Below are 18855 nucleotides of genomic sequence, written 5' to 3' on the forward strand. Positions count from 1 at the left end.
ACCTGGATGCACTTGGTGGGTAATGCAAAAGAATGGGGAGGTTCGGTGTGTACCTCAAGGGGACCTAATACTGGGTGAGAATAGCCCATGAGTTGAATTGTAGTATGTTAATTATCATATAACACTGTATGTCATCACTACCATGGTTGCTATATATCATAGATGAAAATGGTGACTAATTAGAAGGTATTGGAAAGAGTGTAACCTGAGCGTGACATAAATGGTATGGAATAAGGGGTGGATATCTGTCCTGGTTTCAGGTAGGACAGAGTTAATTTTCCTCCTAGTAGCTGGCAGGGTGCTATGTTTTGGATTAGGATGAGAAGAGCGCTGATAACATGCCGATGTTTTAATTGTGGTAGAGCAATGCTTACACCAAGCCAAGGACTTTTCAGCTTCTCGCTCTGTCCTGCTAGCGAGCAGGCTGGGGGTGCAGCAGGAGCTGGGAGGGGACAGACCCAGGACAGCTGACCCAAACTGGCCAAAGGGGTATTCCATACCATCTGACGTCATGCTGAACAATATATAGGGGTGGCTAGCCGGGGTGGGGGGGCCGGCTGCTCGGGGATAGGCTGGGCATCGGTCAACGGGTGGTGAGCAATTGCATTGTGCATCACTTTGTACACATTATTACTATTATTATTATTATTATTATTATTATTATTATTGTTATTGTTATTATTTTCCCTGTCTTAATAAACTGTCCTTATCTCAACTCACAGGCTTCACTTTCCCGTTTCTCTCCCCCATCCCGGAGAGGGAGGGGGGAGGGTGAGCGAACGGCTGTGTGGTGTTTGGCTGCCAGCCGGGCTAAACCACAACAAGGGCAAACAAGACTGAGGAAGCAGTCTAGAAGGTTCCTGGAGTGCATGGAAGACAGCTTCCTGACTCAGCTGGTTAGTGAGCCTACCAGAGGGGGTGCCCTGCTAGACCTGCTGTTCACTGTCAGAGAAGAACTGGTGGGAGATGTGGCAGTAGGGAGTTGTCTTGGGCAGAGGGACCACGAAATGATAGAGTTCTCTATTATTGGTGAAGTCAGGAGGGGGGTCAGTAAAACTGCTGCCTTGGACTTCTGGAGGGCAGACTTTGAATTGTTCAGGACACCGGTAGGGAGGGTCCCTTGGGAGTCAGTCCTGAAGGGCAGAGGGATCCAGGAAAGCTGGACGCTCCTCAAGAAGGAAGTCTTCAAGGCGCAGGAGCAGGCTGACCCTGTGTGCCGTAAGTGCACCCTCAGGAAGTTTGCAGATGACACCAAGATGGGGGGAAGTGTTGATTTGCCAGAGGGTAGGAGGGCCCCGCAGAGGGACTTGGACAGGATGGATTGATGGGCAGAGGCCAATGGGGTGAGGTTCAACATGGCTAAGTGCTGGGTCCTGCACTTTGGCCACAACAACCCCATGCAGTGCTACAGGCTTGGGGCAGAGTGGCTCAAAAGCTGTGCAGAGGTAAAGGACCTGGGGGTGTTGGTCGATGCTCACCTGAATATGACCCGGCAGTGTGCCCAGGTGGCCAAGAAGGCCAATGGCATCCTGGCTTGTATCAGGAATAGGGCAGACAGCAGGACCAGAGAGGTGATCATCCCCTTGTACTCAGCTCTGGTGAGGCCGCACCTTGAGTGCTGTGTTCAGTTTTGGGCCCCTCACTACAAGAAGGACATTGAGGCCCTGGAAGGTGTCCAGAGAAGGACTACGAAGCTGGCGAGGGGTCTGGAGCACAAGTCTTATGAGGAGCGGCTGAGGGAACTGGGGTTGTTTAGTCTGGAGAAGAGGAGGCTCGGGGGAGACCTCATTGCTCTCTGCAACTACCTGAAAGGAAGGTGTGGGGAGCTGTGGGTCGGCCTCTTCTCACAGGTAATTAGTGATAGGGCTAGAGGGAATGGCCTGAAGTTGTGCCAGGGGAGGTTTAGGTTGGAAATTAGGAGACGTTTCCTCTCAGAATGAGCACTCAGGCATTGGAATGGGTTGCCTAGGGAAGTGGTGGCGTCACTTTCCCTGGGGGTATTTAAGGAAAGGTTGGACGTGGTGCTTAGGGACATGGTTTAGTGGGTGACATTAGTAGTGCGGTGGTGGTTGGACCAGATGATCTTGAAGGTCTTTTCCAACCCTAATGATTCTATGATTCCGTGTTATGAATGTTACTAATTTCCAGCTTCTGCAGGAATGGACTTCACTGGTAGCTCTTATAGTGAATTTTATTATCAGTTATAACAAAGAAAGTTGCAATAAGACCTCAAGGAAAATCCGTGTGCAGAATAGTGACTTTGAAATTACTCTTTGTTTTCCTAGCTGCAGTGACTTGTCAGCGATTAGCAAAAGCTGTACGAGTCATCAGAATTGCTTGCTTTCAGTCTTTCTTCTTCTGAGATGAAGGTAAAATAGTGTTGCTTTCAAGAATGTTAGGGGGAGGGAAACATATTAACTGTAAAACTTTTAGAATTTTAAACAAAATATTTTCCATTATCTGTGAACTAAAATTACTTTCTAAATTTTTGAAGAAATCAGTATACCTGTTGAAAGAAGACTTCAGTATCTAAGAGAAGTGTATGAGGCTTTAAAATTATTATCCACTTATGTCAGTTTTTAACCCCATGGTTTATGTGTTAAGTCACGTACACTGAAAAAGATGAAAAGTAAGACAGTTATGGAAAACTCTCTTGCCCTTGTTCCCTAGAGAAGCTAAAAATGTTGCATCTCATTTCTGAAGTGCAGGAGGATTTATCCAGGAAACTATAGAGAATCTAGGAATATTATGATTGAGTTACTTTCTTACAGACCAACATATGTACTGAGAAACATTGACTCATGTAACATCAGAAAAATTTTGCAGATTGTGGATATTGAAAAAGTTAAAAATTGAGAGCTTTGAAAAACAGAATTTTTAGTAATGTTTAGTAAAACAGTATTTTTAGTAATATACTAAGGTAGTTTTCTTGGGAAAGGAGTTACATTTCCAAAACAGAAGTCTTGTACAAATATGCCTGTACTAGTACTAAACAGATTTTGAGCAGTAAAAAATCTGCACATAAGGAATAAAGGTGGTACGTAAGTGAGAAGTGAACTAGATGCTGCTGAGGCTCTGGGGGGCTGGAGCTGTAATAGAAGAGCCAAGTTCATAAAATCTTGGTTGTATTACTTAATGTCAGTATATTCAGAGATTGCGTATTAGCCATTTATTGTTTGTTACCTATCTGTCACTTGAATTTTTAAGGAGGATTCTGTTACACAGCTTGGGAGGTTGTTCCTTGGGTTATTCCCATAGAAAATGATTTGTAGTTTTTTTGGAGGGGACTCGGGCTACCTCGCTGTCATTTTCTAGTAGAAGCTTATTACTTAAGATTGCCGGATCCTGCCTTAAAGAATATAGTAACTGTTACATAGAAACAAGCTGAAATAATGGTTAGGATTAAAACAGTTTGGGATAGTATTGTCCAGCCTTCTCTATTTAAAAAAAAATGAGTTTAAGTGTCATACTAACAGATAATGGGGAAGCTGATGTAACTCGGGACATATGCTTTTATGGCTTATAAGAAGCTATCCAGCAAGCCTCTGGAAAGGCTATATTTTCCAGGAATGAAAAAGTAAAATACTGTTGTGACTTAATAAAGCCATGGTAAATTCGTGGATAGTAGCTCGATTGGATTTTTTTTTTCCTCATATAAGGTAAGAGTGGAGAGAGAAGACTGGGAAATTTGTGATAATCCTAATCAGTTTGGATGAATGAGCAAGTGAAACTTGCATTTGTAGATGAAATGTGGGGAACTTCTGCATATTAGATTAACTGGGATTTAATTGATTTTAAATTCCACAGCTGTTTACAAAATGCGCTGAGGCTATTAAAGTGTCTTCTGATCATCACTCAGAATGAAGGGACTAAATATAGCTGTTTGAAATCCTTAACTCTAACAGTACCTGTATTTTTTGTATTAGTTATATATGGACTTCTTTATTCCAGTGTAAAATAATATGCAGCATTGAAACATTTATCTGTTGGAAATAGTAAAGACTTTGTCTTATGAATGTTTAAACCAAATCATCAAACAATTTAAATGTGATTTGGAGTGTCAATTTAAAAATGCTAGTGCACTTCCTTTGTTATCTCACAATCTTTGAAGTCTTGGTGGTAATTGAGATAGCCATATAAAATGTGGTGTTGAGTCATAACTGTGTATTATGTAGTGCCTTATACTGAAAAAAGTAACTACAAATTCATAACTTTCAGATAGAACAGTCCATTTTTTTTTTGTATTTGTATGGTTAGATGTCTATGCCCCAGTCCTTTCTGGTGGGAACAGAAGGTAAATATTGTATAGCTTTGTAATACTTTCCTAGAATTACAGTATTCAGACCTCATTGGTTACTTAAGAAATAAACAACATCCTTTTTAGAAGCACTTCTGCAAAACAGATTTTTTATAAATTAGTGAACTGCTGTGCTGGAAACAGAATTCAAGTAGCCTGTTAAATAAACATAGACTGAGCAAGTACTGGGACAGGAAATCACATGGCATCCATGCCATGTCCCATGTCATCCCCCTGCCTGCCTGTCCATCTTCCCCGCGTTGTGTGATCCCCATCCATAAGCTCTTATCTATTCTGGAAGTCCATTTGCTCGAACTTTAAAGGAAAAAGCAAGCAGCCTTTTTGCTTGATCTTCTGACAATTTTGTCTTTGTTCTGACACCTAAAGATTTAATAAAGCATGTCCAGACATTAAGTAGTTTAATGTGTTGCTATTAAACATAACCTCCTAGTGAGAAAGTGCTGCTGTAACATTGCATTTGGAAGGGTAATGCTTGTGGTGCCTTAAGTTTGCCAAGGCTTATGGAGTCAAATGTCAAAATCTATTGTTTTTAACTTTTTTTTTTTGGGGGGGGGGGGTACCACAGTATAAAAAGGACATAAAACTATTAGAAAGCCTTCAAAAGAGGGCAACAAAGATGGTGAAGGGTCTAGAGGGGAAAATGTATGAGGAACAGCAGAGGTCCCTTGGTTTGTTCAGCCCTGACCAGAGCAGGCTGAGGGGAGTCTCACGAGGGGAGCGTAGGGTCAGGCGCTGAGCTCTGCTCTCTGGGGACAGCGACAGGATCTGAGGGAACGGCATGGAGCTGGGACAGGGGAAGGTAGAAAAGGTTATCAAGAAAAGGTTCTTCACCAGGAGGATGGTCAGGCACTGGAACAGGCTCCCCAGGGAAGTGGTCATGTCACTGAGCCCACCGGAGTTCAGTTTGGGCAACACTCTCAGACACATGGTCTGATTTTTGGGTGGTGCTGTGTGGAGCCAGCAGTAGGACTTGAAGATCTTTGTGGGTCCCTTGCAACTCAGGATGTTATATGATTCTATGATTCTAGCACGATTCTGCTGCTATTGAGTTTTCCAGATACATTTTCTATGTTCTGATCTCTTAAATTGAATTGCAAGAGACTGAGTAAAAAGCAACTTATCAGTTGATAGGTCAGCTTTATTCTGCAGATATCTGGAAACTGTTTTGGAAATGCAGGTTATACAAGGTGAAAACAGATCCAGGTGTTATCTTTGGAGACATTGACTTCTGTACAAGTGGTGCTGTCTGTTATTTTTTTTTTTTTAATTGTGGTGTCTTGCTTTCCAGACTGATACCAGACCCAGGTGTTCTGCAGGTTGTTGCTGCTTCATCAGGCTCCAAACACCAAGAGCTACCGCTGGGAACCTTAGGGGCACCCCTGAAATAAATTCCCATGCAGACTAATCTGAAGATAGGATCAGATGACTTCTTGTACCATAACTTACCTGAATTGAGATCATTTTGAGCATAAATAAATTCAGATTTTTCGAGGGTGAAAAAGTGTGGCCACATTGATGGCGGCCCAGTAACCTCTTCACAGCTACCCCCCATTCAGTGCCCTGACTGTGACCTTCTTCTTCCGGCATTCCTCTGATCCAAAGCCTGTTATATCTTGGCAGGAGAACTTGAAACAAAAAACTATTCAATATTCTGTTCATTGAACAATGTTTCCTCAGTGTACTGGATGAGTCAGAGGTCTTACTGAAAAATAAATGTGATCATGTAGATTTTCTCAGTACTTGCCTGCAAGGGGACTACATTGGATTGAATAGACAAGCTTCAGTCTGATGTTTTTGTCCCACATTTGTCTTTGTAACAGTAATGTTTGTCTATGCTTGTAATTTGTGCAGAGTTTTTATATTTGTACTGAGTGGCATTGTTTTTGTTTTTTGTTTTTTGTTTTTTTTTTCCTTAGAATTGCAATTCTAGAGGAGGTTGTGCTGTGCTTCACTGTTACGGCATCCAGTAGGTGAACTTTAAAAATTCATAGATGAGTACCATATTAAAAGTATATATTAATAAAGAGTTTTCAGGTGATTAAGTGATTAATAATCACTTAATTGTGATTGCTGTGGAGGAGCTGTGGTGAAAGCTACTAGCAACAGGAGAGCTCAAGGAAAACACAACTGTGTGCTATTATTACTAAAGAACTCTTTTACCAGTGGCTGGGATTGATCCTCTATGCTAACTGTGGGACTTAACAGACCCTTCTGTGAGTCAGTTCAGATCACTCACTTGAAAGAAAAGAAATCCTCCCTACCCATCTAATTTTTTCTCAAATATATGTAATATATTTTGCAGGGTTGGTGAGCTCAGTCAGGCTTTGGAAGGGTCTGAATGCTGGTGCAGCGTTGTAGCAGAAACTGTTGTTTGGGGCATGCTGAAGGAGAGCAGGTTGGTCTCTTCCAGCTGCAATCCTGTCTCATTCAGCCCCACCTTTTGCCTGCTTGCCAGGGTGAAAAATAGTTTTGCTGCCACACCCCTCTGCAGCCACCCTCTTAATGAACTGAAGCAATTTTCAGCACATTTCAATGTCCTTTCAACAGCACTTGTATTAATAACAGCACCAAACTTGCAGACCAAATATGATACAAGCTCTGGATAAAGCAGTATGGTATGGTCATGAGAAAGATGGCGATAGCATGTGTGTTAAAGAAGAAAAAGGAAAAGCTCTTGAATGAGTTTGCCTGACTTTGGCACTCATAACTGTTCTAGTACAGTTACATTTTCTCTGTAGTTTATTGATATTTCCTTGTAGGCAGATGTCAAAAGTGAAAAAGAGGATCTAGGATCTATAGGAAGGAAGAAGACCTAGCAGCTTACCTGGCACTAAGTGAATCATCCTGGCTTTTCTAAACTTGCCAGGTTTGTGTTTAATTCAATGTCCTTTGTCCAATGCCCTTTAGAGCTCACAAGAGCTCTAAAGCTGAGAAGATGCAATGGCTGGGGGATGTAAGCAGAACTAGATGGTCTTTCAGCAGCAGTAACCTCATCAATTTTCTTCAGGGTTTTCTTTGTATGCTATTTTCCTTGTTGTCTTTTGGACTTGCCTTAGGAACTTCCTTAGCTACTACACCCACTACCTTCTGTTATGTACCTGGTAACTTTTAGAATCTTCACCTGCCTGTTGCTGCTGTTGAACCTGCAAGTGTATTTTGAGAGAGAGAGAGAAAGTTTATGATCTTTTGAGACATGGTTTTGTGCTGCAGATATTTCAGCCACTCTCCCACTGCTGATCAACAGTGAGTGAATGCTCTTGTCTTTCTTACCTGAAGCCAGACTTTCTTTGTACAAGATGAGTATTGGGGGTTTGGCAGGAAGGAAACACTGTCGTTTGGAAAAACAAGCTGTGGCAATACAGAGAGTTGTCTAAGTAGTTATCATTGTCTCCAACCTGATTTGGGAAGAGCTGTTTCTCAGACTCAAGAAAGCAAGAAACTGGCCACCATAAAAACAGAGGTTTGATATTGGCAGATTTTAAGAGCTAAAGCAATTTTATTCTCCATATCTGGAGGCAGATGAGAGAAAGTGCTATGAGCAATATAGAATACCTCCTCATCCGTTCTTCTAGAGTTACAAATGTTGTCATGCCTGGGTTCAGAGCACAGAAACATCAAAGCATTTTTTGAAAGATACATAGTACTCGGTTGGATATTCCAGTTCACAAAAGAACATGTGCCTGTGGAGAGATTTACAGTCCTTCAAGGATGGCAGATAATCCTGATGTGCAGGAGACTTTGGTTAAAAACCTTGCCCATTTTTGATGCCTATCAAAAGCAACTATAAAGATTAATTAGAAAAGGGACGAATGAAATTGATGTCAAGTTACATGAGTTAGAAATTTGGAGCTACCGAGCAGAAAAAAAATGTGACCCACTGAGACTGAAAGAATAAGTAGATTGAGGACGAAGGAATCCTAAGAAGTATAGATTATTATCATATCAAAATCAGAGATTTCTCAAATAATTTGGGAAAGGTATAAATACTTAAAGGAATTCCCTGTTGTACATAGGGAAAGCATAGAAGATGCTCTTTTCCAGCGGTAATTGGGGATGTTTAACCTAGTCCACTGGAGTGAGATAACTTTAAATCAGCAGTTGAGGGCGGTTTGCATGCATGAGCCTTTGAGAAGGGGATGGAGGAATTCTAGTGGAGAAGATTTTTGAACTGTTGTCCCTCATCTTCGAAGAGATTATCCAGAAGATGGAGTCAGGCTCTTCACAGTGGCACATGCAAGGAGGATGGGAGGTAGTGGACCTGAAATGAAGCAGGACTGGATCTGGCAGGAGGTATGGAGAAGGATTAGGATTGCCCTTTTTCACCCTGAGGGCAATTGGAGTACCCAGAGAGGATGTGCAGTCTTTGTTTCTGAAGGTTTTCAAGACTATGTAAATACCTGAGCGACCCAATCTGACCTTTTAATTTTTCTGCTTTTACCAGGAGGTTGGACTAGAGGTCTCTTAGGGTCTCTCCGAGCCTGAATTACTCTGATGTTAATTTTTTCAGTGGTACTAGAAAGAGAAGGAGGAGAGGAAACATTTCAGGAAGGCTTTGCTTGAGAAATGGAGGAGAAAGATTTAGGAGGCTTACCAGGAACTTTACACAGCTCAGAAAGATCCGTTAAGTATATCCTTTGAATGAATTAGGATGCGCTGAGTAACACAGGCAACTAGCAGATAACAGATGAGCATATCCTAGGACAGGATGAGGTACATATGAATACAGAAGACTTGAGAACCTTGTTTATCTTTAAGGACCAAGTACTGAATTGTAGGACCACAAGGGATCTCTGAAAAAAGTGGTCTTTGAAGTTAGTGATGTGATTGTAAGAAACTAGGAAGATTAAGTCAGAGTTATTTAAAAAGCAACTTAAGGTTGGGACTTTAAAAATGCAATTATAAATAGGGCTACTTCCTGAATAGAAACATTTTTAGTAGACTTCCTAGGTTTGGCCTGATTATAGACACTTTATTTATCTCAAGCAATTGTCATCTGAATACTAAATTTTTAGATTACAGTGAGAGTAATAAAGGTAAGTAGATAAGTAGCTTGAGAAGTAGGCGTAGAGGCAACATCAAGTATATGGCTGAATCCATTACTTATTTGTAGTCCTTATTAGCCTTAAACTCAGTACAAATTGGTTTTATTAATCTTTGAAATTTTGAAGGTATAAAACCGTATCACTAGTCACAATTCTAGCACTGAAAAATGCTGTATTTGTGTGTTTGTAACACTTGAGTAGCAAATAAAAGTTTGCAATGGAATATAATTTTTGTAGATTAGTCTTTTACCTGCAGTTTACATCCCAAGCAAGTGAAGGTTGAGTCTGAGCTGTTAATTTGAGCAGATACGTAAAATACGTGACTACTTGGAGAAAGGTAAGTTGCGAGGTTCTCTCTGATGTCAATACTTTGAAAGTAGTAACGTTTTCAAAGTTTGTGCTGGGAAAAAATGTCAAGGTGATGCTGCTGATGTGGTTCTTGATGACAGTCAATAATATATACCAAGGGTTTAGTTGGGTGTGGGAGTAAGAGAAAGGAAGGAAGAAACTGTTACCAGGTCTTAAGTAGACTATAATAAGTAGTCAAAGATAACTGTGCCAGTTTGTTGTGCTTTCCTCCTCTCATGCACTGTTTTGATTTCCTGACTGAGCTGCCAGCCCACTCCTCAGTTATTTTTATTTTTTCAATTTAAAGTACTCATAAGGCAGTGCAGCTTCCAAAAATGGGATTGAATTTTACTTAACACATTTCTCTAATAAAGAAACAGCTCAGACAAAAAACACACAATAGTTCACTTAAATCAGACTGCACGCCATGTGAGTTATGCTGAAAGCTATGCATTAGTAGGTTTGAATTATAAAATAAAGGTAATACATTTCAATTTTATTAATACGAAGTCTGGACCATATATGTTATTCAACTGAACAATATTTTGAGTGGCTGAAATAAAAATCAGTTACTTGCTGGAGTAAAGACCAGGTGAAATTGGCTGACACGACCTTCATATGATGTTTATAAAACTATCAAGTAAGTGTTACATTTTGGTTAGTCCTAAATAAGGAAGTATGTCTTTGCTTGATAACTAAAGTGGATTTAGCAGCTAAGCACATGGCTTCCAGATACATTGGGGTAAAATGATATCTGTACAACCTGATTGGACCAATTTATTCTGACAGAACCCACAGTGCTGTTGGTGGAGGGTTGCTGACCCCTTGTGCTGGCTCTTCTGTCCACTTAGTTATGCCAGCAGCTGGGTTAAGCTTTGAAGTGAACTGTCCAAGCAAATCTGGCAGGAAAAGGTTCTTTTTAGCAGGTGGTATGTTCAGTCCATACTACGGTTTGTTTTGAGTAGTTACACAGTCCTACTCAGTGGATTATCCACATATGTAGATTTTTAAATTATTTCAGAAATGAAAGAAGCGGACTTCTAAAAAGATAAGAAAAGATAAAAGGAGTGCAAAATTGAGTCATTTTTCTAGTAAGTTTGAATCAGAAGCCAAGTAAAGTTTTATTCTCAGTTTTTTAACACTCAGTTTGGCAAATAAAGTAATGTTGGAGTGTAAATCAATTTGACAACAGATATTTTGGCACTGGTTCGCTAAATGCAGTGACGTTATATATCTCTTACTTAATTGATGGTGACTGTACTTGAGATAGGAGATGTATTGCTGCAGGGGTGCTCCTAGATTCCCTTCTACAAGATCACGTTGAACCTCTTTTACAACACTGTTATATTGGCAACTGAGGGTATCTTATTGCAAAGGAGTATTTTTCAGTCACACTGCAGCCCTTGGCTATGAGTACTACTCTTTGTGTGAAATTCTGGAAACAGATTTTTTGTTTTGTTGCTGGAGTTGTTTCACTTTCTTTCAGTAACATACTTTGTCCTCCCTTCCTCCCTTAGTAGCCAATTAAAAAAAAAAAGTACTGCATTCAGTACTTTATGTAATTAAAATGATGCATTTCATTACTTGTGTTTAATAAACGTGACTTTATAGAAAATAGTGCTAGTTAGCCACAGCCTCAGCAAGGAAATGGTAGCAGTGTGTTATGTTGAACCTGAAGCATGGTGGTAGTGGTGTGCTTAAGAATTCAATACCCCAGATGCCAAACTTGGCATTTGTTTGGTTCTTTCTCATGAGGTAAATGAGGATAAAGCGTAGTTGGCAGAAATTGCAATTTTCGTCCTTATTGTTCTGAGAAGGTGTGGAAGAGATGGCTCCTGCTTGCGAGCAAGGGCGTGTCCGTATGTTCTAAGAAAGATTTGTCCAGTTAAGGATGTGAAAATGTTTAGGAACAAATTGGCATTTTGCTTTTGAAGAAATAGTTTTCTTCATATCAGTAGCAAACGGATGGCCTCTGGTCATCAAATAGGAATAACTGAGCAAGGTGGACAGAGGAATAAACCCACTTGTCCAAAACGTGTGCTGGCAACGGTGGTGTGGGACGGTCTCATTAATGGCCTTCTAAGCAGAAAGTCACAGCAAGGTGATCGTTCCATTTTTGTTAGCACTCACAGCTGCTGAATTTGAATGTGGGTATTGTGTATGCTAGACAAACACAGCTAAATGTGACAGGTAAAGCCATGTATAGGAATGATCAACGTAGGCCTTTGCAAACTGTGGTCTTGGACTTTCCATGTCCCTGGTTCAGCAAAGTGCTTCATGTTTGCTGGCCATTCATGGCTTCTTAACTCAAGCTGCATACCAGCTAAGTAGCGTTGCAGCTGTATATAAGCGCAAATAAATTCAGCCATCGCAGGGACCCATACTGGGGCTTCCCAAGATTTTGAACCCTGAAGAGTTCTGCTTGTAGTGGGGGATTGATGTGTGGTGTTTTTTGTTGTTGTTGTTGTTTTTTCCTGCTCTGAAAGCTGTGCACCAGCTCTTTCGTTTTTCTGCATGTTTCTGAGAGTAATTCAGCTGGTTTATTTTTTTCAGTTTTGCGGTATAGTTACCATGTTGTAGTTCATCCAGGAACTCTGAATCACTTCACTAGTTTCTTTGAGATCACAGCAGATGATTTCTGTGGATGTAATGTAAAATATTTTTTAGTGAGGCCTAATTTCCTAAAAAAATTATATTGCATTGTGTTATTTTGTATCTTTACCACAGATACTGATAAAGATTTTTTTTAAATACATACTACCTTTTTAGTTTAAAAAGTCAAAGTGACTGCATTCGTACTAAAACTTGGACAACTAGCCCCTTCTACCCGCACCCCAATTATTTCATGATAAACTTTAAACCCCTTTTGTACTTTCCTCTAAAACCATGGTTTGGTAACACATGTAAGGGTCAGTGTCACAGGACACTGCTCAAACCTTAAACCCAGACCTAGAAGTCCATTTGAAAAAGTTCAGTAGCCTACAAATTTAAATAATTTGAGTTCTATGTGGTCTATGGGTTCCAGGTTATGTGACTTCTGTTTGCATATTTTGAATGCACTCTGTATTTTGAACAAAGTGTAATCTTAGGGGGAGGGAGGAAAGGGGGACACTTCTGGTGACTTCTAAAAGAAGATTTTCGTGTTCTGATTTGTGCGTTGGATCTTCCCATATTCATGGATTTCTGAAGTAGGAACTGCTTCAGTCTTTAGTCTTGAGCATCTTTGCTGTGATCTATTGGGCACAGTGGTTACTATGAATATGAGCTTTTTGCAACCCATAAGTCAGAAATGCTCAGCTGCTTGTAAAGGTTATACAGCTGATGGGGTAAGTCCTTAGGTAGGACTTAAGAAAAGATAAATGTCACTGATATTCAAGAAGTGTACTGAAAAAAAATAAATCATATATGATGTAGAATTTTAATATTCTGAAATGTCTTCTCCTTGCTCATAAATCACTGTACCTTATGTAATGAGAACGTGGAGGATGTGAAAGAGGTAAAAATGTCATCTTGGATCAGAAAGGGAGATCTAGAACAACTTAACAGCTTCAAACAGCGTTATATGGAGCATATATATATTTTTATTTTTACACACAGATTCTCCAAGGTGAGGGATGACTTTAAGGCATTTAATGCTAAGTTAAATATGTATTTTGCTTTCTGTTCTGTTGTCTTAACTGAGAAAATCCTGTCTAGTCAATTTTCCTTACAGCAGTAATGGAAGGGAATAGATATTAATGTTGTTGCAAAAAGTGCTATAGAAAATATATTTTCTTTATGTTCGCCTGTCTCTTTATCTGTTTGTTTCTGTATTTAGATCTTTAGGGAGAGTTTTCAGAGAGTCTTTTGTGGTACCCAGTGGTCTGAGACTGGTCCTGGACATTTTGGTAGTAGAAATTGTCAGTTTGGGGAAGAGAAGTGTATTTGTACCTAGTAGCAAAGCATCGCTCCCATCCCTCCCCACTATGTGCTTTATGTTAAAATGACTTGGTTCAGACAATTAATTCTGGCCTAACTCACTATAACACTTGGCTACTACATGCCAGGCATAGTCATTCTACTTTTAGACTGTGTCCCTGATGCATGTAGGAAGTCACAAACAAAATGTCAAAATATTTTAATCTCTGCAGATCTGAGATTTTTGACTATATTGAAATATAACTTTCTTAATTGTTTTAAGGGGTAGACACATTGCTTACAGCATCCTTTTGAAAACATTTAAATTTTATATATTTTACCAATGTAATTTTTAGCTGTGACAGAAAATATTTTAGCTCAGATTTTAAAATGTCTTTTTTTGTCTTCCTGACCACTCCTAGTCCCTGTCCTCCTCCCACCCCTCCCCTCCCCCTCTTTTTATTTATTTATTTATTTATTTATTTGCTTTTCTGGGAAGCAGATAGTACATTACCAGTGCGCCACCACTTCCCCCTGATGCATGTAGCTTTCTTCAGCTTGTAAGAGGAGACAGCTATACTCATGATTTATGTCATAATGCTATAGGAAAGCTGGTTCTGGTTTGATAAATTGCATTTATAAACTCTGGGTAAAGATTCTAATAATTTCACAAAATATATCAATTGAGTGATTCAGAAAGAATTTTCATAGTTAATGCATGATGAAGTTGCAGTGGTTTGGAAATGCATTATATTTTGAAGCTCGTGTCTGTGTGGAAATTCAGACTTGTAACTTAACAGGAACTTAATGAAAATAGTTCTTCATTTCATCTTCTGGTGCAATAGGAGATAAGATTGTGTTTCATTGAAGGGAAGCATCTCAACTTTTTAAAAAGAGGATTATTTAAAACTATAATTTTTAATAATTATAAGGGCAGGAGCCGATGTCAGACTGGTATACCTACAGAGGTAGCTGACGTCTATCAATCTGTTTCTCTATTCTGTAGAGAGCCCTAATGGAGTAGAAGGACAGTGGCAGAATTTGAGCTTTTCCTGTCTCTCTGTGGAGTGAGCTTGAGGATTTACTGGAGCCGTGTAATATCAGTGCATTAAACAGACTGACTGAGCCTGGAAACTTGCCAGATTGCTTTTGTGATCCAGTTATTTAACCTTCTTCTACCCTGTCTGACTCTGTACCCTGTCGACCCCCAATGCTGACTGGCAGAAGAAATAAATAATGACTTGTGACTTGTGAAGTAGCACTGAGAGCTGCAGGGCTGCTCTGTTTTCTTTTCCTACATGCTTCTGTCATTAGCAATTTCTTCAGGACTGGTTGCTACATTATTTACTCTGGAGGACGGACGACATGGGAAACCGGGCCATTTCTTCCACTGTCTGCATGGTTCAGTGTTTGTCAGAGACACCTTTTGATTTCCCAGCTGTAACACCAAGTGTTACTGGCTTTTCTGATTGTTGATTCTCATCATAGTTCTTAGAAATGCCTTGCTTTCACAATGGACAAAAATCACAGATGCCAGAGTAATTATATCTTCCTCAATTATTTTTGTTTGATTTTGAAGTAAGTCAAAATCAAGTAGCAATGCACTGTTCCTTTTATAATACTCTAGAATTATGTAAAATAAAATTTCAAGTTGTTTCATTTAAAAAATACTTACCCAAGCATGTCTAAGAGGTAGAATGTGATGATTGCTGGATCAGTTCTCCGATCCCCATCAATGCTCCAAATATGGTGACAGCCTGTTCCCAGAAACACTGGAAATATACATGACATTTTTCCACAGGTGACTTCTGTGTTATGTTTCAGATAGGTAACTTGCCTGCCTGTTCAAACCACCAAAGAACCATCTCTTCTGGCAGTGCCAGTATTCACACCATTGACTTCCACTTTATAATGAAGGAATGGTAAAAGCTGCTTCTGTGATTTGTCAATAGATGATAGTCCTGAGATTGTAACTGTGCTCGCCAGCACAGTCCATACTAAACTGTGGAATCCTTAAAGATCTGTTAGGCTTGCAAGAGAAAACATTTTTCTTTTGATCTGTATGTTTAATCCACAGTCATCTTGTTCAGAAACGTCTCCATTGACCTCTGCGGATTATCTACCAGGAGCCATTTCCTCATCTGTAGGAAGTACTGTGCTCTCACAGTACCTAGAGCTGCTCCCAGCAAGAGTTTAAGTGCAAACTACTGATTAAGGACTGGAGAAGTTGCTCGATTAGTACCAAGCTCACCCTTCCATGAGCTTTTCTCCTGTCTCTGTCTGCTTCTTATCCAGCTCATCTCCATCAGAAGCTTCTTAGGACTCCTCAGTGCACGGAGCTCAAGCCACAAAGGAGCTTGGCTCCCTTAATCAGAAGCTAAATGCCTAAATGGATTTGGGGTAACTACATTATAGATTCTTTGTGCACAAATTAAGAAAATAATGGTTATAGATCACTTCAAGAAATTCCAACATTTTCATTTTTGTCAAGATTAATTTTGTTGGAGCCTCTGACATATTTTAAAATATCCCAGGCAAAGAACTGACAGCTCAAACCACTGCCTGACTTTGTAGTGTTCCCAGCTGGTTCAATGAGGCTGAGAAATCTCAGATTGCTTTTGTGTCATCTAATAACCAGGGAGAAAGTGAGGCTAAATGACAGCAGCTGTGGCCCTGATGTACCAGATGTGGCTCAGCATCTCTTTTTGGAAGAGATGAAGGATTACAAAGAACCCAAAGTGATGGGTTAATCCCACTGCACTGTAGCGGGCAAGGGGGTGGGGAGTGATTGTTGGGGAGGATCCTGTCGGAAGAAAGGAATCCTCGTTAAGCTTCTCTGACGTGCCATGGGGGCTGCAAAAGTCTACGGAGATGCTTTTGACTTTAGACTTTTCCTAACATGATTCAAGGAAAATGCTTGGAGTCAGCATTCTTTTTTTATCCACTAAAATCAATGAATTTGCAAATGCAGTGGGAAGCAAAAGTTTGAGATTCTTGTTTAAATGAGACTTTCTTTTCAACCCTGTCTTTTGAGCTGCTGCTTCTACAGCATACCACTTCAGCTGGGTGATGCCTGACAAGGTAGCTGATCTGCGCAGAGGTTTGATCTGAGGATTGAATCCTTTATGGAGCTGTGAAAATTACTGTCCTCAATGAAGTTGCGGTATGGAAAATTTGTATTATGCACAGCTTTTGTCACTTAAAAAATTCCTGAGGGATTGCTTTAGTCTTCCAAATTAGTCGTGTTTTAAGATACTGTTCTTCCTGCTTGTGCTTCTTCTCTATTTTCCTACCACCACCACTGAAAATGATACATCTTTTTTTTCTGGTATTTTCCTTCCTTCTTTGTAGAAATGACTTATTTAAAGAACATACTTTGTCATTTTTATCATCTATACCCAGACACATCTGACGGTGCGTTTGTGGTTTTGTTTAGGTTTAGTTTTTGTATCACGTTTTTATATAATTGTATAATGATATATAATATTAAATATTCATAATTATATTTCCACATATTTTCTGTTAAAAACTTTTCTGCTTAGCAAAAGTGATAGCCAAAGCATTTCTGTCTTGTGTCCTAAGTTTGATATGAAGTATTCACGCAGGTTGCTGAGTAAAAAGTGGCACATTCTGTTTGGTTGTAGTGTGAGATACCTGCAGTGACTGAGGCATTCTGGGATTTACCTTTGTGGGTTTTTGTTTGTTTGTAGCGATATCTTCAAGCTCTCATTGATTGTTTTTTTGCATACTGTCAGTAACTTTAAATGGTGCATATTCATGTAATTGGTGGGATTAGTAGAATGAAGTGACTTTATTTCTGTTACCGGTGATTGCTAATGTAGGAGGGAGGTGGATGGATGTTTGAGGAAATGTTTAGAATACTTACAGCCGTGGATGGTATTTAAAACCAAACTTATGTTTTAAGACAAATACCTGAGGAACATTCGAAATACAGAGGGAGATTTTTTTTTTCATAATATCCAATGAATGAAGAAAAGTTGTGCTGAGTTCTGCAAGCCTTTGAGAAAGTGTGAATTTTGAGAGTGGGAGTGGTTTTAAGCTTGTTTGTGATTACTGTTTTCATGTCTATGCTGCAGTCTAGAAAATGGGTGAAGCTCATTAGTTTTAAAAATAAAAACAACTTGTTAAGCTGGCCGTTAGCAATGCATGAACCCTTTTTGTTTGGTTAGTAGAATCAAGGAAGTACCAGATTCTGAAAGGTCCTAAACTTATTTGGGGTTATGTAGAAGTTTTCCTTTTATTATATGTGAAAAGATGCATCGTGTCTTAACAGTGAAGACCACAATACAAGTTTACAACTAGATACCAGATTTCAAATGTGAATAAAACCTACTGCTAGGAGCAGTTTACTGCCTCCTAGAATTTGAAGGCAGAGTGAATGGTACAATCTAGTTTTGAAAGGTCTTGCACAAGTATCCAAGAGCGTGGTCTCTTAAGTTTTGTTACAGGGAGAGTTTCTGATGCCACAAAAGTGTGCAGAATCAGGTTTGTCATCTTCAATGGCTTCTATTACACTGCAAGTCTCTTAGGCTATGTCCTGCATTATGGCAAATATCTCCAGAACCAGGTTCAATGCAGCGCTGCAGACAAAATAATTATTCCCATATTGTATAGCTCTAAGATTTAAGACACTTGTACTCATATGTGGGCAGGTAGCACTGCATGGGTGTGTATATGGCTGTGAATCGTTTCTCTGACATGCTAAGTTCTTTGTTGCTAATGTGACTTTTCCAAAGCTAATGAGTTTATTCATAGCTATTATGAAAATAAGGTTTATTTAAGTACTGTTCCAAACAATATGAATTTATTTCTTTGTTTCTTCAGGAGACATCACTCAGAAAGGGTATGAAAAGAAAAGAGCAAAGCTGTTAGCACGGTACATACCACTAATTCAAGGTAAGAGACTCATAAGTTACACCTTTTACAATAAATCTGTGAAAATACATAATGGAAAATTATCTTTAAGAATTAGTAACATTTGATTGACATAGCATCTAACTGGTAGTAAAGAAGGGCTACTTTTGTGGAAAAAAAGAGGTCTGCAATGTTTTTTAACACTATATGAAATGTTAAATGGTAACATTTTTTAACAAATTTCTGTTAGCTTGAGAGCTGCATCTCAGACATTAAGATAACTTCAATAATGAGTAAAGTTATTCCTGAAAGCAAGTTGGCCAGTTTCATTAAATGAAAATACTTAATCATCACTCCTGTACTTTTGCTTCCTCT

At 39.5% G+C, this 18855-nt stretch overlaps 1 protein-coding gene across 3 annotated transcripts in view; it reads left to right on the forward strand.

Moving 5' to 3' along the window:
• The window catches only part of DIP2A (disco interacting protein 2 homolog A), a 121590-nt gene that overhangs the window by 21679 nt on the left and 81056 nt on the right, over window positions 1-18855 (forward strand). For all 3 annotated transcript variants that reach the window (XR_007708440.1, XM_035570655.2, XM_050711382.1), the window contains exon 2: window positions 18451-18522. Coding sequence is in view for 2 of the 3 variants with exons in the window: in XM_035570655.2 (XP_035426548.1) it covers window positions 18451-18522 (72 nt within the window). In the remaining variant the exon portion in view is untranslated. The remainder of the gene's footprint in view (window positions 1-18450; window positions 18523-18855) is intronic.

Source organism: Cygnus atratus, chromosome 6 (assembly GCF_013377495.2).
Source record: "Cygnus atratus isolate AKBS03 ecotype Queensland, Australia chromosome 6, CAtr_DNAZoo_HiC_assembly, whole genome shotgun sequence".
NCBI classification, from domain to species: domain Eukaryota; kingdom Metazoa; phylum Chordata; class Aves; order Anseriformes; family Anatidae; genus Cygnus; species Cygnus atratus.